At 53.7% G+C, this 18335-nt stretch overlaps 1 protein-coding gene across 1 annotated transcript in view; it reads right to left on the bottom strand.

The window, feature by feature from the left end:
- The window catches only part of GLP1R (glucagon like peptide 1 receptor), a 33499-nt gene extending 23854 nt beyond the window's left edge, over positions 1-9645 (bottom strand). Inside the window, exons 1-3 of the mRNA XM_033094340.1 lie at positions 9514-9645; positions 1659-1755; positions 800-907 (exon numbers count right to left, since the gene is read on the bottom strand). Of these exons, the coding sequence (XP_032950231.1) occupies positions 800-907; positions 1659-1755; positions 9514-9591 (283 nt within the window). The 5' untranslated portion in view covers positions 9592-9645. The remainder of the gene's footprint in view (positions 1-799; positions 908-1658; positions 1756-9513) is intronic.
- Between the last annotated feature and the right edge of the window lie 8690 nt (positions 9646-18335).

Raw genomic sequence — 18335 nt, 5'->3', positions numbered from 1 at the left:
CCTTAGGGCTGTTTGGCACACAGCAGGTACTCCATAAATATATTAGCTGTTATTGTAATTATTAGTATTATTACGAGAGAGTGTCTTTTTTCCCTTACCGAGCTCCTTGAGGCAGGGTGCTTGTCTCCTGTTAGCCTCTCTGGTGCCTTAGATAGATGGGAGAGGTGAGGCGGGGGGCCACACTAACTACTCCTCCAGTCAAAGTTCCCCCTGCAGCTCCTGTAAGTCCCTGTACTCCAGTGACCCTCTCACTTATCTGGTCACACCTTCCCCGGTGCAGGGTGTCCCCACAGTCAGGACTGAGGACCTGAGGGACAACCCCACCATTGCCCTGGTCACTACTCACACCTGGGCTCACCTGACTAGTGAACCCTTGAAGAGTCAGGAGGTGGCCAGTTAGGGGGCACCTACAGACACCCACCATACATACATACAAATACATCAGAGCAATGACACCTCTGGGTAACGCCCCTCCCTGAACCCCCAGTATCTGTTCCCACCTGGCTCCTTTCCTGACTACTGGATGAGGGGTTCACATTTCTCTCTTAAGTCAGACCCCACACTTCCCCCCACCCCACCTGTCAGCACAGGCCCCAGGCCCAGGTTACACCTGATATCCTTCCCTCTCCCCTCAAAGAAAGACGGGCAGACCACGCATAAGGAGACCGAAAGTCCTTCCGGGGTGGGGAGGGCTGTCTCAGTGGAAAGGAAGCAGCATGCACCCGGCCCCAGCTCCAGCCCCCACCCTGGCCTCCTGGACTTGAAGAAAGGTAGTCCATGTGTAGGGGAAGGGACTCACCGCTGTTGGCCCAGGGCAGGTACCAGGGGCAGCTGACATTCACGAAGGAGCCGGGCAGCCCGTCTGGCCAGCAGGCATAGTCATCAAAAGTCCGGTTGCAGAACAGGCCTGGGTGCAGGGGAACAGTCCTGAGTCCAGGCCTGACCGTAGCACTGCCCCTTTTCTCCCCTCCCCACCCTGGAGGCTGGCTGGCAGGGCAGAAACCTGCACTCTGTGAACTGATGCTAGCACTTGCTATATGCCACTTTCCTCACCCGGCAGGTGCCAAGCAAGGGGACTTGGCCACTTACCAACGGTGAGACTGAGCACATTACTTAATGTCTGTTCTCTCATCTGTAAAATGAGGGCAATCCTGGTCCCACAGGGCTTTGTGGGGGCAAACAGTGTATGCTACATAGATGCCTGAGCATAGTAAGTGCTCAATAAACTATAGGCCTATTCTTAACTTATACATCACAGGTGAGGAGGAAATGGTAGCTCACATGGCTGCAATAAGCTTCCTAAGGTCACCGTGTTATGATTGTGGGTCAGGCTTTGAACCCAGGCCTGTCTCCAATATTGTGCTCTTTAAAAACTACCCCCCTCCCCAAATACATTGATTCCTATAAATATGTTGATTGGGCGGGCCTCCAGCCCCTGCACAGGCCGTGAAGTGCTGAAGAGGACACAGAATGGAAAGGCCAGGGCCCTGCTCCTGAGGGACCCAAGCCGGGGATGAGGGGATAGACAGCAATGAGATGGCAGCCCAAGGCAAAGGGCAGACACGGCGTCCCAGAGAAGCAAATGATGCCCGGCGCTGGCTTTGGGGTCTTCAAGCCTTCAGGGAGTTGGTTGGGTTGAGGGCCCCACCTGGACTCACCTGTGGCTGGGGGAGGAGCCTCAGTCAGGAAGCGCTGGCACTGGCGGCGATATTCTCGCCATTTCTGCACTGTCTCTGAGAGGGACACAGTGGCACCCTGGGGGCAGGGGCAGAAACAGGGGGCTCTCGGATGCAGCCAACCTCTCTTCTACCCCTGCCCCCCACACTCTGGGTTTCTTGATCTTCCAGGGACCTCAGAGCCCCAAACTCTACGAGGCACTGGCATCTCTGAGAGAAGGGGAAAACAAATTGCCGCCGCAGAGGGCTCCGGGGAAATGTTTTTACATCTTTATTCCTCCCAGGGGACTGGTGCACAGCCTGATGGGTAGCAGTGCCCAGCAAATGTCTACTGACTTGAAGCTGTTGCGGGTGAGTGGGGCAGGTGGAGGGGAGCGTGTCGCATCACGGTCTCATCTGACCTCACCTAGCACAGAGATCCCGAGGGCCTCAAGCTTTGTCATTGCCATGGGCTCCTTTCCCTGGGCCCATCAGCCTGCCTGTAAACTTCTCACACTTTCAACCATTCTAGCAGGGGAACTGCAGGCCCAGAGTGGGAGAGGAACTCAGTGAAGGTCACACAGCACCCCAAGGAGAAGAGCTGAGGCCAGATCCCGGAGTCCCCCAGATCAGTGACTGTGATGGTTATTGGAGGGTGTGGGGTGTGGAGGGATTCAGTACCTCACAGCCTGGTAATGCAACCCCATTACGTCCCTCAGGCACAACCAATGATGCCAGTGGGGGGCCAACACGGACCCCCCCCCCATGTCCCCTTTTACATAACAACACAGATCAAATATTCAAATCAGCTTCTAGCAACTGGAGTGGGAGGAGTCCTGAAAGTTCTAGAACACGGAGATCAGGCCTGCAATGGGAGGGATCCCCCCGATCTGTGAACAAGGGAATATAATCTCAATTTTCAGATAAGGTGGTAACAGAACTGGCTTTTTAGCACAGAGACCCAAACGGAGAATGGTCCCTTCTGAACATTTTTGTGCACTTCCTTTAGATATGTCTTGGGACTGTGTTTCTTTTTCATTTGTATTTTTTCCTGACTAGGCTCAAGATTATAAATATTCTTCATGTAGAGGCTGCAGATGCTGAAATGACCAGGGAGCCTCTTGTATAAAATTTAGGGCTTATACATAATTTAAAACAAAATTTGACTTTTTTGAAATCACAAAAATACACACGTGTGCTGAAATCTAAATAGCTTGCTTTTGGATTGGTGGTGCTTAATCACTTGCCGGATCTGGTTTCTGAGTAACCTTTCCCCAGTTTAAGCTGAGTCCTCTTTTATAAGACACCACCTGTAAAGACACCGGCTGTCATGTGCTGGTCCCTACAGATTAGGAAGCCCCAGACACATTCTTGGAGTGAGTGTGCTGAGGCCAGAGGTGGGGCTACCTGAGGGCAAAGTCAAGTGTAATTGTTAAATAAATAAGTAAGTAAATAAATAAATAAATAAAGTGAACAAGAAATCAAACTCAACAACAGCAGAGGCAGTGGCATGATTTTAGCTACAACTGAGGGGTCACCATCTTCACTAGAGCCAGGCCTGGAGGATCAACCCCCACCCCACTCAAACCCCTTTTCCTTCTTCTCCTAGTCCCTGAAAGCAGCAGCTACTGGTGCTGGGAGCGGGGAGAGGCTGGGGAGATTGCCCCTTGATATCTCTTTCTACGAGGAAAGCAGGCAGGAAGCGAGGTCACTGCTGGGAACTGGGGCAGAAGGTATATCTGGGCCAGGGAGTGGGGACAAGGACACCCATGGAAACCAGAAGTCTCAGGGTGGGGGTGGGGTGTAGGGTTAAGGCTAAGGTCAGCACAATGAAGGCCAGCCTGGCCCAACACCCAGGGAGCTTCGAGACAGAGGCCTCCCTGTCACCTGCTCTGAGCAGCGCTTGATATGAAATTATCTTCAGACCGGGGCTCCCTGAGGGCAGGGCCGTGTCTCCCCTCAGATTGGGGCTCCCTGAGGGCAGGGCTGAGTCTCCCCTCAGACTGGGGCTCCCTGAGGGCAGGGCCGTGTGTCCCCTCAGATTGGGGCTCCCTGAGGGCAGGGCTGAGTCTCCCCTCAGACTGGGGCTCCCTGAGGGCAGGGCCGTGTGTCCCCTCAGATTGGGGCTCCCTGAGGGCAGGGCCGTGTCTCCCCTCAGACTGGGGCTCCCTGAGGGCAGGGCCGTGTCTCCCCTCAGACTGGGGCTCCCTGAGGGCAGGGCTGAGTCTCCCCTCAGACTGGGGCTCCCTGAGGGCAGGGCCGTGTGTCCCCTCAGATTGGGGCTCCCTGAGGGCAGGGCTGTCCCTCCCCTCAGACTGGGGCTCCAGTTATAAAATGAATAAGTCATGGGGATATAACGTACAACATAAGGAATATAGTCAATAATATGGTAATAACCATTTATAGTGGCAGATGGTCACTAGACGTGTTGTGGTGATCACGTCGTAAGTTATATAAATGTTGTATCAGTATGTTATACACCCGAAACTAATATATATTATGTCAACTGTAATTAAAAATAAATTAAAAAATAAAGTACTATGAGAACACACACACGCACACACAGCGGTGTCTCTCTCCTCAGAAAGAGAGCTTCCTGACAACAAGGGTCCTGTCTTCTTCCAGCACCAGCTCAGAGTCTCCAAACACTGCTCATCACCGCCCCCTGCCCCCCAGCACAAACTACCCAGACCTCAGGCCTCTCCCCAACCTGGTGTTTATGGAAGCCATGTTTTTCCAGGCTCTGGGTGGTGGTGGGGGGTATGGGGGGGCACAAACATACAGGACACAGCCCTGGCCTGAGAGAGTCCCCAGGCCACCTGTGGGGGGGTGGGGGGGGTCAAATGCTTTTCTGAACAGAATGGTGAAGGCAGTGGGGGAACGTGCTCAGGGAGGGGTTGGGGCAGGGCTCAGTGTAGACTCCAGAGCCCTGGGGGACTCTGGGGACGGTGAGCTGGGGTGAAGCGGGGTGGGTGGGGGAGAGCCTGGGCTAGCAAGGGTGGAGGGTGGGCATTTCAGCAGAAGGCCTCCACAGGGACAAAGGTGCAGCGGTGGGGACACGGATGCTCCGTGGAACAGAGGTAAGCCTTGGGCTGATGTGCAGGAGGACCTTCTGGGTCAGGGAGAGAGCGGCGGGCTGGAGCTGGGACAGAGGCCTGGATCTATCTGGTCTGGGCAGGGCTGGGGCCTCCCAGGGCAGCAGGGCCCGGGAGCTCAGGTGAGCACAGAAACACAGAGGAGGCGGAACAGCCCTGGCTTTGGACTCGGACCTGGGCCTGACCCGGAGTTAATAAATAAGTCCCTCATAAACTAAATTTGTGACCTTGTGCAAGAGTTTTAACGTCTAGCCTCAGTTTACACATGTGCAAAGTGGGAATAATAGGCTTGTTGCAAGTAGGCTTGTTGCAAGGATTAAGTGAGCTAATGCTTAGAACAGCCCCTGGCACATGGAAAATGCATAGTCAAGGATTCGCCAACTCTCAAAAGGAGGAGATGAACACATCATCTGCTTAATTTGTGACATCTTCCAGCAGCAACCAAAGGTGGTAGCAAAGCCAAGTGGGACGCTCGGGACTCCACGCTGATGGACAGGGAACAGCAAGGAGAGGCAAGGCCCTGTTCAACCACCCCCTCCCCCATGTCATTCTCCTGTGATATGACTCCCTGCTCCAAGCCTGGTGAGGTGGTGCTGGGGCTGTGGAGTGGTGGGGAGGACACAGCGGGGGGTGACCCTGTCCCTCACAGGGCAGCAGAGCTGGCCCAGAGAACAGGGAGGCAGTGGGGGCCTCCAGGGCCAGGGTGAGGGCATGTTGGCAGGTTTTAGAATCGGGACTTACCAGGCTTCATGGGATCTCTCTGAAGGGGCTGAAGTCAAATGGCAACAATGCCCAGGGTGGAGGTTACCATAAGGAGAGGGCGTCTCTCAGATTCAGGAGTTTGGAGAGGAAGCAGGAGGTGAGAAAGAGAATGCCAGGAGAGAGTGGTGTGCAAGCACTGAACAGAGGGTCACAAACTACCCAGACCTCTGGCCTCCTGGTTTAAACCCCAGCTCTGTTTGTTAATATGAGACTGATTAGACACCCTTTAATCTTCTGGGGCCTCAGTTCCCTCACCTGTAAAACGGGCACATCATTCTTCTCAAAGAGTTACTGCACAGATCCATCAAGCTAAAGTAGGTGAAAATCTTTATGAATTGACAAGCCCTGTACAAGTGGGCGGTGTGAGGAGGAAGACGAGCAGAAAGAGAAGTGGATGAGTAGTCGCTTCGAGGTGATGGGCTTTCCCACACCCTGGGAAGGCATTCTCTCTCCAAAGACTGGCTGATAACCTGAACAATTACTCCTACAATTTTAGTTCGCAATGTGACTGCATCAGATTCTTTCCTTTTCTGGGAACGTTTTTGATTGAAGGGGAGGAGGAACGAGACCTTGCCTCTCTGGGCCACTGAGGTGGGAATAATGGGAGAGGGCCTCCCAAAAGGAGAAAGACATCTCCGAAGACAACCATCTTCCTTGCTGGCTCTTCCCGGGACCCCGAGCCTCCTCCAGAGCCCAAACCATCACCACGGGCCCCTGCATCCTGGCGGGGTGGGGCTCTTAGACCTCCCCCTCTTTTTTTAAGAGCTCCTGAAAGGTGAGTGGAGGGACAGGGAAAGGAAAACTGCATACACATTCTCACAGGCACAACAACCCTCACACGGATACACTGTCACACACATTATCACCCACGCTGTTGAGCACATGCTTACATACTGACACATGACCCAGAGTCTCTCTCACACATGCAAACCCACACAGATGGCATGTACACACTCACATGCAGAGACTTTGCCCCTAAATACACACACACACACACACACACACACACAACTTGACTGACATATACTTAACTCACCCTGTCACATACATATATACAGAGAAACAGCCACTCATTCTGTCACAAGCACCTCTCTCACCCACACACGGACACATACTGGAAGACACCCAGTCACACACTGTTTCTCTCTCTCACACACACACAGACCTTCCCATAGGTACAGCGTCATACATAGGGTCATAAACACACATACACTGTCACAGACAATTATATGCCGAGATGTTTCACACACAGTGACACACACAGGCAGACTGCCACACACAGGATTACATACAACTACACAGAGAAACAGGCTCATAGAGCCCACACCCCTCACCCCTTGGTCTCTCTCTTTCTATCTCTCTCTACCTGTCTGTTACTGTATCTCTGTATCTCTCTAACACACACACACACGGAAATCTGCCTAGAGGCAGGCCACAGCTAACGCACTGGAGAGCAGGGTGTGACGTCCTGCTTGCTCCTGCCCCTGCACCCACCGGCAGTCCCTGTCCTCACTGACCACTGTGCATCCTGGACTCCCTCCACCCTTCACTGGAGTGCAGAGGCCAGTCCCCACAGCCCTACTCTGCTGTCCTGGAGAAGGCTTTCAGATTCCTCAGGACAAACAAGTCAGTTCCCCCAAGCGACTGAAGCTGCTGTCTCAGGGCGCCAGTGTCTCAGTCCTCTCCATAGCCCTGTACGGTCGAGCTGGTGACACCTATTTCTGGATGACAAAACTGCGGTTTGGACGGTCAAGCGTCCAGCTAACAACAGACCCGATAGTTGAATTCAGGTTTGTCTCGTTCTAATTTTGGGTGTCAAAGGCCTGCCTGTCTCCTCAGTAGAACAGCTCCGTCAAAGGGGTCTGGGAGAAGGAATGGGGGTAGAGGGTGGCTGGTCCTTTCCAGCAGCAAGAAAGTGGCCCAGGTCTGCTTCTTTGGAGCTCAATCAGCCATCGCCCTGCCTGCAGGAAGCTGCTTCCAGCCTGGCCAGACCTGACAGAGGACAGCTCACTCTGTGCTCTTCCTTCAGTCCCGCTGGGGTAGGCTGGAATTAGGCACCAGCCCAGCCCTGCACCCCTTGTTCCTCTCGAAACCGCTGGGTCACTTTACACAGAAAATCCTTCTTTTCTGAGCTTTTGTCCCCCCATCAGTGACACGCAAGGGGGAGGGGAGTCTTACCAATCTCATGAACAGAAAATAGAATGTGAGATTTGCCATTTTCAGAGTCTTACACACGGGCATGAGGTTGTGTCATAATTATTGCAGTCTAACCTCCAAGGCCGCGTCGCTCAGATCTCCACGGGGGCTGGGGATGCCTGGGGATGCGCAGGGTCCCCGAGGAGAGCATGCCCCAAAGCTCCCTCCTCTCTGCTCAGAGACCAGCTCATCCTGCCCTTCTCTGCTCCGCCTCCGCCCCACCTGTTATGACCTCAGGATATTTGGCTTTTGCCCTTGGCCCAGGGCTGAGAAATGAGGGGATGAGAAGACATGGCAGGTTCAAGGAGCCCGACTCCTCTGGGTAAAAGAGGAGAAGACAGGCAGCCCCCAGGACCACTCCTCTTCCCTTAATCCAAACCGGTTTTTAAACTTGACCTGGAACAGGATGGGACCCCCAGCCCAGCCCAGCCTAGAGGAGGAGTAAAGGTGAGAGAGAAGCAGGTAATGGGTCTGCAGTCCTGGCTCCCGAAATATCCCAAGTGCACTGGGAAGCCAAAGCCTGGCTGAGGGGTTGGGGGAAGGTGCTATGGGAGGGAGGGTGTCTCCTGCGGCTGTCCTGGGGTACAGGGAGAGGAAAGAAATCTGGAAAAGAATTTGGGGACCGAAAATGGCCTGGCGCCTTAGCTGGGAGTTACATCCGTCCACATTTGGATTCTTAAGGGGCAGAGTCAGCCTCTGCCAAGGCCATGGCCCCTCACCCTGCCTCCCACCTGTGCTGGGACACATCTCAAAGCCTGTATAGGTCCACTCCCCAAAGCTCTCGGTGTTTTAGGTCTGAGGGTAGGGATGGGAGGCAATGGAAAAGCCAGTTCCCTGACACAAGGCAGGCCACCCAAGCCTGTGCCTCCTCTCTGCTCGAGCATCTCACAGCAGCTTTGCACAACTTCCCTGTCCAAAAGCAGGCTGACCATGGATGGCCCCCAGCCCCGGAGCTTGGAGGAGGGAGGACAGTGAAGGCCAAGGACAAGGGCTTTGGGGTCCACCCTGTGGCCTGCTCTCCAGGGACATGGAGAAGGCCAAGGTGTCTGTGTGTCTCAGTACGTGCTCTGGTGTGTTGTCCATCAGGGGGGCTCAGAAGGAGGGCTCAGGCCAGTGTGAGGGGGGCCTGGCTGCTTCCAGAGGAGCAGGAGCCTCCAGCGGCGTGTTTGCCGCAGGGGCTGGGGGGTGGGGTGGGGTGGCACTCGAGTTCCATCTGGGAGGTCACAAGGAAGGACAACAAGCTGCCACCGCAGGGTCCCTGGGGCTATGAGTTAAAGGCTGTGCCGGGGGGCTGGTGAGTGGGTAATGGAGCTGGGTGTCCACCCCCGGCTCTCTCTGTCCCCCAGAGCCGTCTCAGGGTCTTTGACCAGCGAGCGGGCAGGCTGCGGGGAGGCACTGCGGGGCAGGGTCAAGGCGCAGTGGGAGACGTTGAGGTCAGGAAGGGGGCGAGCCTGGGCCGGGGCAGGGCGGCCGGCACGGGTTTCCGAGGAGAAGGAGTTGGGAAAGTGTCTGGGGAGCCGCGGCACAGAAGTCAGCTCCAGGCGGCCGCGGGGCAGCTGGCGCCCTGGCAGGGGGGCCCCGGTCACAGGAAGAGGGTGCCGCGCCCGGGATGGGAGAGCCGCCCGCCGGCCAAGCCACCTCGGTCACCCAGCCCAGAACGCCAACTCCCCAGTCCCTACTCCCCTCGAAGCTTGGGGTCCGTCTGCCTGCGGTCGCGGAGTTTCGCTCAAGTCCCGCCGCCCCAGCCCGGACCCGCCGCCCGCTGCGCTCCCGCCTCCCCCCTTCCCCGGGCTCCACGGCCTCACCTGAGGGCGGGGGCCGGCCCTGCCCACCGCCCCGAGCAGCAGCAGCGCCAGGCGGAGCGGCCCGGGGGCGCCGGCCATGGCGGGGCGCTCAGGACTGAACCATCGCTGCCACCTGCGGAACCGCGCGCGACGACTAATCCCGGGCGGGCGGCCAGCGGCGGGCGCGGGGGAGGAGCCGGCGCGGGGCCGCCCCGCCCGCGGGAGGGGCCAGGCGGGGTCCCCGGCCTTCAGCCCCGGCCCGCGAAAGCCTCCCTGCCGTCCCCGTGGCGCTGCTCAGCCTGTCCCGGCCGGCTGCTGCCCGGCCCTGCGCCCCCCACCCCCGCACTGCCTCCCAGGTGCCTCCAGCTAAGGAAAGCCAAACCGCCCCACACGTACTCAGGGTACGCCCAAGGAAACTTAAGCTGGAGGAGGCCAAGGGACTGGTCCAAGGTCACACCGTCCCTCAGACCCTTCCCAGAAAGTGTCACGCTAAGAACTGCGAGTGACTAGAAAGACTAGCTGGGTACTTAACCGTTTTCCAAGACCTCTCTTTATTCCCGAGCTCTGTCCCGCAGGCAGCCCTGGGACAACCAAGGTTGGGGAAGGAGAGGGGAGACAACAAATGGATGGATGGAGCCCTGATGGTGGGGAGTGCTTCTCCCACTTCTGCAGCCCCCACGGCCCCTGCTCTGAATCACTGGGCTCTGAGAATCCTGTGTCGGTGCGATAACATGTGCCCATGACTTCCCTGTGACTCCTGTGTCTTTGTCTCCTCCTATTTTACCTGCTTTTGTGTCCACCCCCACCCCCAAACGCAGCAGGCTGTGGGAGAGCGTGCTAAGAAGATAAGGAGGCACTGACTTTGTTACCTAGTAGTGCCTGTGAGGACTGGGGTTGGGAAAGAGGGATTACCTTCCACACCCCACAAAGAACTTTGATGTCACTGTGGGGAACAGGGGCGGCAGCAGCCCTCAGCCCTGGACCTGCCATGGGGCATGTCTGGAGCATTCCAAAGGGAGAGGGAATCTGTTGGAGTAGCTGTTCCTCGGAAAGAACAGAACTTTTCAAAGCCCAGAGGAGGCTGGCGCTGTCAGGGAGAAGGGGCTGGGAAGGAGAAGAGGTGGGAGACAGCTCGTGGCATGAGCCAGGGACTCCCGTTCAGCAAGAGGGGTCTTCCTCCCCAGCCAGCTCTGTCTCCACGACCCTGGAGTCATTTATTCCCTCCTCTTCCCAGAAGTCAGTTTGACAGTCACCTCTGTGTGTCATTTAGGATTAGTTTGTTCATCTGCACCTGACAGAAAAGCCCAAACAACAATGGCATAACCAAGGGCTGTGTCATGTACAGCTAGGCCAGAGGTTCAGCTCAGGTTGGAGCAGTGGCTGCCTGATCCCCAGGGTCCCAGGCTCTTGTAGCTTCCACCATTCTCATGGTGCAAGGCTCCCTTCCACGTGATGATCCATGGTGGCTGCGCCAGCTCTGACCATGATGTCCACATTCCAGCCAGCAAGGAGGAAAGGGGCGAACATGGGTGTACCTCCACCCATAAGGCACATCCTGGAAAATGCAGTTGTCAGTTTCGCCCACCGGGCAGAACTAGATACATGGTACTCTTAGCTCCAAAGGAGGCTGGGGAACGTGACTTTTATTCTAAGCGGTCTCTGGCAAAGTTTATTAGGGCTTTTATTACTCTAGAGGAAGGCTAACGCGGCTGAGCCTCGAACAACGCTGGGGTTAGGGGTACTGACCCACGCTGTTGCAAATCCACGTATAAATAACTTTTGACTCACCAAACACTTAACTCCAGTCATCCCTCGGTATCCACAGGGGATTGGTTCCAGGACCTGCCACAGTTACTAAAATCCATGCATGCTCAAGTGTCTTCTATAAACTGATATAGATAGACCAATGGGTATAGTTGGCCCTCCGCATCTGTGGATTCGCAACCGAGGATAGAAAAATACTGTTTTCTTTTTCTTTTTTTTAAATTAAAATTTATCGGGGTGACAATGGTTAGTAAAGTTACACAGGTTTCAAGTGTACAATTCTGTAATAGTCAGATGAGAAAAGTTGAGAACCATATGATTTCACTGATATGTGGGGTATAAAACTGAAAGGAACAAAGGAACAAGATAAAGAAAGAAAGAAAGAAAAATACTGTCTTTGGTCTGCTGTTGGTTGAATCTGCAAATTCGAAACCTGGAGATATGTAGGGTCGACTGTATATTTATTGAAAAAATTCTGTGTATAAACTACACAGGTTTGACCTGTGTAGTTCAAACCTGTGTGTTCAAGGGTCAAGTGTATATATCTAGATAGATAGATGGATTGATAGATAGATTATAGATAGATGATAATAGATAGATAGATAGATAGATAGATAGATAGATAGATAGATAGATAGATAGATAGATAGATAGATGTTGGGAAACAACTTGCAGGCTCTCTGATACCAGGGTTAGGGTATGGGGAGAGGAGAGAAGAGCGGAAGCTAAGGGGCTAGAGAAAGTACACAGAACTCTGCCTTTACTATGAACTTATCAACCTCCAAATTACATTTAATCCATAAGCACGTATCTATGGAATACCTGCCATGTGCCAGACACTGAACTAAGCCCTCAGGGGTAGAGTGGTGCTACGTGGTGCCACAGCATCTATCTTCAGGGAGATTCCTTTCTAATGCAGGAGAAAGACATTAAATAAGTGTTTTTTGGAGCCATTTAGATTACAATTACACTCAGAATTAGCACTGCTGGGATAAGCAGATGCTGTACAAGTCGTGCCCTCCGCACTTAAAAGACCACTTTCTCTCTGCAGGGCAGGGGCTTTCTGTGACTGGGAGGAGACTTTTGTGTTCAGCCAGTGCAGGGCAGGCACCCCTAGGAGCAGTTCTCAAGCGTGAACGGACATGAGTCGATGGATAAATACCCCAGTTCCTCACCACTTGGACTGGACAACTCACGTGTGTACCACAGTCTCCCAGAGGTCCCAGAGGGGTGGAGCCTCAGCTTCCCGCAGTGCTAACCTGCCCCATAATGCACCCAGTGTTGGCTTCCTTCCCTGGCCGGTCTCACTTTCTAACAGTAGGGGACTAGTGCTTCCTGAGGACACCTCCCAAATAAAAGTAAACTACTCGTCTGAAATCCTCATCTCAGGGTCTGTTTCTGGGAGAGCCCAGCTGAAGACAGTGGGCATATGAGAGTATCCAGGGATGGGAGCCGGGCCCCTGAGCCCAGAGGCAGTTGGGTGGCAGATTATTTAACTTCTCTTTTTAACACCTGGGGGTCCAAAGCCTCTGAGTTTGCTCTGAGGCTGCCCCTTATCTCATATGTGCCAATGTGGATTGTAACCGAGGCTCCAGGAGGGCCAGCATGCTGTATTTCAGCACTGGCACAGGTCGGTGCCTCGTAAGTGCCCAGTGTTCACAGACACTTCCTGGTTCTGTCTCCAGTATGACGGGTGATACCGGGCGCCTGCCATGACTGGTGCTTCCGTGGATGTGCCCTGCAGCTGCTGGGAGCTTGGGTATCAGGCATTTGTCAGTATTATTCCCCCAACTTGTAAGGTAAGTAAGCTTCAGAGTAGGTCCAAGGTCTGGTTCTGTTTTGCAAACAGCTGCTCTCGCTCCCCCCTTATCCAGTCTCCTAGAGGATCGTTTTCTCCAACCCTTATCTGACCTTGTCCCTGAGCCTAGCGATTGTTTCCCTAATCCTCCAAATTCCTCCAAACTCCTTAGCATCTAAGGAGTCTCCTTAGATCTGCTCCCCACTTACCTCCCAACTGGACCTCTTGCAAGTAATTCTCCCATCTCTTTGCACACGTGGTACTTTCTGTCTGAAGTGTCCTCACCCACCCTGCCTGCCTGAGCTCCTGCTCATGCTTTAGGAGCCAGCTCAGGCAGCTGCCTGTCTAAGAAAACTTCTCTTATCCCTGCTTCTCAGTGCCCCTTTGGGCAGCACAGATGCTTTAGTCAGCAGTGACAGCCCTGGAAGTCTCCCCGAAACATGGTTCTCCCTCAGGGTACCCCGAATCCTACCCACCCTCAGAGCCTCCGTGGAGGGGTCACCCCCACCTGGAAGTTTTCCATGATTGCACCCCACCCCAATTTTGCAGGGCCCTGGTCCCTTGTGCTTACCGCCATCTGGACACTTTGGAACCCTCTTGAATGCTGGTTAATTCCTCGGTTTCCCTGAGTAGGGATCTTGTTTTACTCACCTCTATACCCACAGTACCTAGTGCCATGCTTGGCACATACATACTAGGTGTTCAATGACTCTTGTTCAAAACAACAGATGGAATAAATTGAAGTTCTTACTGTGTTCTGTCACTATCTCGTTATGACTTTCCCTCATTAGATTGTGGGCTCCTTGAGGGAAGGATGTTTCCATCTTCGTCGCTGGATATCCAGTGTCGGCACAGGCCCTGGCCCATAGCAGGTGCTCAGTGATGTTTGCCCTCATGGAAATGTGTCAATCCAAATATCCACTGAAGTGTCTGGCACATAGTAGGCGCTCAAAAACTTATCAAAAGGAGGATGTGCTGGGAGAGAGAACAGATTATATACTGGGGAGTACGGTCCTCTCCTCTCCCCACACGGTTATCAGGGCCTCTCGCTCAGGCCCTGCTATAGTCTGAATGTTTGTGTCCCCCAGTCCCCAAATTCATATGTCGAAATCCTAACCCCCCAATGTGATGGTATTAGTAGGTGGGTCCTTTGGGAGGTGATTAGGTCATGAGAGCAGAGCCCTCGTGAATGGGATTAGTGCCCTTATAAAGGAGACCCCAGAGAGCTCCTGCGTCCCTTCCACCATGTGAGGACAGAGGAAACATGGCCATCAATGAACCAGGAAGTGGGCTCTCACCAGACACCAAATCTGCTGGTGTTATGATCTTGGACTTCCAGACTCCAGAACTATAAGAAATGCGTGTTTGTTGTTTATAAGCCACCAAGTCTATAGCATTTTGTTGTAGTAGCCCAAATGGACTAAGACAAGTGGCCCTAGAAGAGAGGGCAAGAAGCTCTGTAAGAACAGAGATTTGAATGGACGCAATACCATTTCCTAAAGTAACAATAACCATGAATAAAAACAATAGCTACCACTTATCAGGCCCCTCCACCCCCACCCCTGCACCGAGCCAGGTGTTGCTGAGTGCTTAGTGTGCCCAATCTCAGGTATTATGACCAAGTACTGTTATGCCCATTTTATGGCTGAGGAGACCAAAGCTCGGGGATGAAAAGTGAGTTGCTCACAGAGCAGGGCTGGCATTCATCGTAGGCCCACCTGCCCCCAAAGCTGGTGCAGCAGCACCGATGAGCAGCTGAGTCTGTGGCAGAGCAGAGGGTGCCAGTTTCAGCTCTGCCAGGCTGTCTCGGGAGCACCTCCCCTGTGGCTCCCTCCTCTGCAGCCCCGAGTTCTGGGTCCTGCTCCTGACCCCCATGCCCACAACGCCCACAGCTCCTCCTGTGGTCCGAAAGTGGGGCATCTGCAGTTTCCATTAAGAAAACTTGGTTTGACATTATCTTCAGAAATGGGAAGGGGAGCAACTGATGTGTGCATCTGGGGGAAAGATCCTGCAAGACCCTGTCCCTTTGGAGACACCCAAGAGCAGGCCACCCACCCTCCTCTGTCTCTGGCTGAGGAAAACCCACTCCTTAGTAGGAAGTCTCAGCCAATGGATAGGACAGAACCTTTCACATGGGGGAAGATGGAGAGGGAGGGAGGCAGGAAACTGAAAGAACAGGCAGAAAGAAAAAGGGAAGGGCAGCGGAGAAAGAATCGCTAAAAAATAGTCTTTTCCAAGTTCAAGTTACTTTCCAAGCTCCAAGTTCCTAAGAAACTTCTTTATTTTCTTAGGAATAAAAGTGAAGACTTTTACCCCTCTTCTGGGGGACTGGACAAGGAAAGAGCCCACATCTTTTAGTGGAATATAAACGCACGCGTGTGCGCGCACACACACACACATTTTAGAGTCTTTCGGTCTTGGGTTCAAATCCAGTTCAATCACTCACTGAATATTTCCAAACCTCAGTCTGACACTCTGTAAAATGGGGATAATAATAAAGGCCAACATTAACTGAGCACCTGCCTTGAGACAGGCACTGTCCTAGGAGCCCTGTGAGTATTCCTTTAATGCTCCCCACCGCCTTCACCTTAGTCATCACCAGTAGTGAAGACCTGCTGCTGGGAGAAGGCAGAGACCACAGGAGTGAGCTCAGGAATCTGCCTTCTGCCAGGAGCCAAGAAACCGTGGCTGCCAACAGCTCCCGGGGGCAATGGCATGTGTTGGAAAGATGCCCCTGTGGGCAAAGGCTCCACCCTCTGTCTCCTGCTTCTTTTCTCTGACCATGTCCTTTGCCCCCTGACCCAGATCTTCCGGGAGCAACCCTGAAGATTCTGGGTTGTAGAGTGGCATCATTTGAATCCCGATTTTTCTAATGAGGAACCTGAAGCACAAAGCAGTGAAGTAACCAGCTTTGAACCAAGATGGTTCAAAATAGCCCAAGATAGCCTAGATGCAAACCCACCTGCAGAATTGTTAGACAATCAAGAAGAGCTCTGGCCCAGAATCTGGCACAAAGCAGTCTTCAGTAAATGGCAGCATTGCTGCCACTGGTATTTCTCCGGCCCTCCATCTTCCCAGCTGTTGGTGCACCAGCTGGGCGGGTCTCAGCAAGGCCGCAGGTACAACTGCTGATGCCCACGGGCTCCAGCTCAGTGCATCCCCTCCAGGTGGCCACAGCCTAGTCTCCCGGCTCTGGAAGAGCCTGGATGGACCCAAGAGGCCGTGTCTCCAGGACAGTGTCACGATCATAGCCCCCATTCACAAATCCAGCTGAGTTTCCCAGGTGCTGGGTCCTGTCCAGCTCTGGGCAGTCAGCTGGGAGGATTGACGGCCTCTCCAGCTACGGTGATTATGGCTGTCTTAGGTGGAGGCAGCACGCTGTATATCCAAAGTGTCACGGCGTCGTTTTCATTACTGACTCCTCTGTTGAGAGGAGAGGGATGCTCCCTCAGGGAGGGAAACTAAGTCCCACAGACTCAGAGGATTTGCTTGAGGTCAGTTAGTAAAGTGTTGACAGGGTCTGTACCCTCTGGACCAAGGAAGAGAAAAAAACATATGGTGAGAACAGTACAGGTCCTCTCTCTTCTCCACATGGGGAGGAGGTGAAAGAAAACCCGAGAGACGGAGAGAGTCATGGGGAGAGGGCCTTGTTAAGAGTAGTAGAACCAGTGAGGGTGTCAGGTGTTACCCTAAGAGCCATCTGTTCTCTTCCTTTGACACGAAGGTTATGTCGGAGAGCTGACCGAATGCTTCCCAAATCTGGGCACACACAGCTTGTGTTGTTGGTTTCCTGGGGGCTGCCATGACACAGTACCACAAACTAGGTGACTTAAACAACAGAAGTTTATTCTCTCCCAGTTCTGGAGGCAAGAAGTCGGAAATCAAGGTGTTGGCAGGGTTGGTTCCTTCTGAGGGCCGGGAGGGAGAATCTGTTCCAGGCTCCTCTCTGAGCTTCTGGGAGCCCCAGGCACTCCCTGGCCTGTAGACGGTGTTCTCCCCATGTCTTCACATCGTCTTCCCTCTCTGTGCATGTCCCTCTGTGTTCACATTCTCTTTTAGTATAAAGATGTCAGTCAGATTGGATTCGGGCCCATCCTAAAGATCTTAGTGTAATTCAATTACCTCTGTAAAGACCCTATTTCCAAATAAGGTCACATTGTAAATTACTGGAAGTTTGGATTTCAAGACATCTTTCTTGGGGGATACAATTCAATCTATAACACACCGAGACCACATCTCCCGGTCTCCCTTGATGCCTAGTGACCAATGGAATGTGCAGGAAATTGATACAGGCCACCTCCAGGCTTGGCTCATAAAACCTCCCACACAACCGTCCATACCCTGTCCTCCTCCACCTTCTAGCTGGACACATACGGTCCAGTGGAGACCTCCAAGGTTCCAGGGGACAGTGGAACCACAGACAGAAGGAGGCTTGGCTCCCGAATGACTATGCAGGGCGGTTTCCTGCTGACCTGCATTGGATTGTATCACGTTAAGCCGCTGAGATTCGGGAGCTGTTTGTCACTGCACTTAGCTTGCCCTGACAAACATGGCTGGCGTGTGTCCTGTGCTTGTCGGGGGCAGGACTGGTCAGTCCAAGCAGAGGCTTCTGAAGGTCCTCTCTTTGTAGCTGCCATTAGGTGAACGGGACTCCTTGCTCTGGGCCCATCTCCTCCCCCGCTCCCCTCATCTTTGTCAGTGGACAGCAGCATCAGAAAGGGGATTCTAGCTCTGTGTGGCCGTGGCTCCTGGGCCTGGACAGCAGACCTGTTAATTCGCATCCATCTGGCTCCTCTGTATGCTTCACCTCTGGCTTTTCCCACCTGGCTGCCTTTTCCTCTGGAGAGAGGGTGGGGGACCGGGGACGGCGTGGTTATGACAGAGCCCACATTGTCCCTTCACAGAATTAAAACTCTGTAGGAAAAGAGGAAATGGGCCAAATTTCACGCATTTGGAAATCAAATGAAAAGGAAGCAGCACACCGGCCCTCTCACTGTGGCTTTTCAACACGTCTGTCATGGCTGAGAAACCCACTGCGACCAAAATGAGAAATGAAACCCACGTCCCCCTCAGTCTAAAATGAGAGGTGTCATCAGACTGACACGCTAACCGGCCCACCGGCAAGCAGCCTCCTTCTTAGAAACTCCCCAGCTGTTTCCGTCTCATCGCATCCTTCAGACCAGCCACAGGCCTCAGGCCTCGGGAGGAAATGATCTGCAGAGGGGCCTGTGGGCCCCAGAACTTCTTTCTGGAAAGAATGGCTCTGGAGCCGGGGTGGGGA

Source organism: Rhinolophus ferrumequinum, chromosome 3, assembly GCF_004115265.2.
Source record: "Rhinolophus ferrumequinum isolate MPI-CBG mRhiFer1 chromosome 3, mRhiFer1_v1.p, whole genome shotgun sequence".
NCBI classification, from domain to species: domain Eukaryota; kingdom Metazoa; phylum Chordata; class Mammalia; order Chiroptera; family Rhinolophidae; genus Rhinolophus; species Rhinolophus ferrumequinum.
This window is presented reverse-complemented; position numbering and strand designations above follow the sequence as displayed.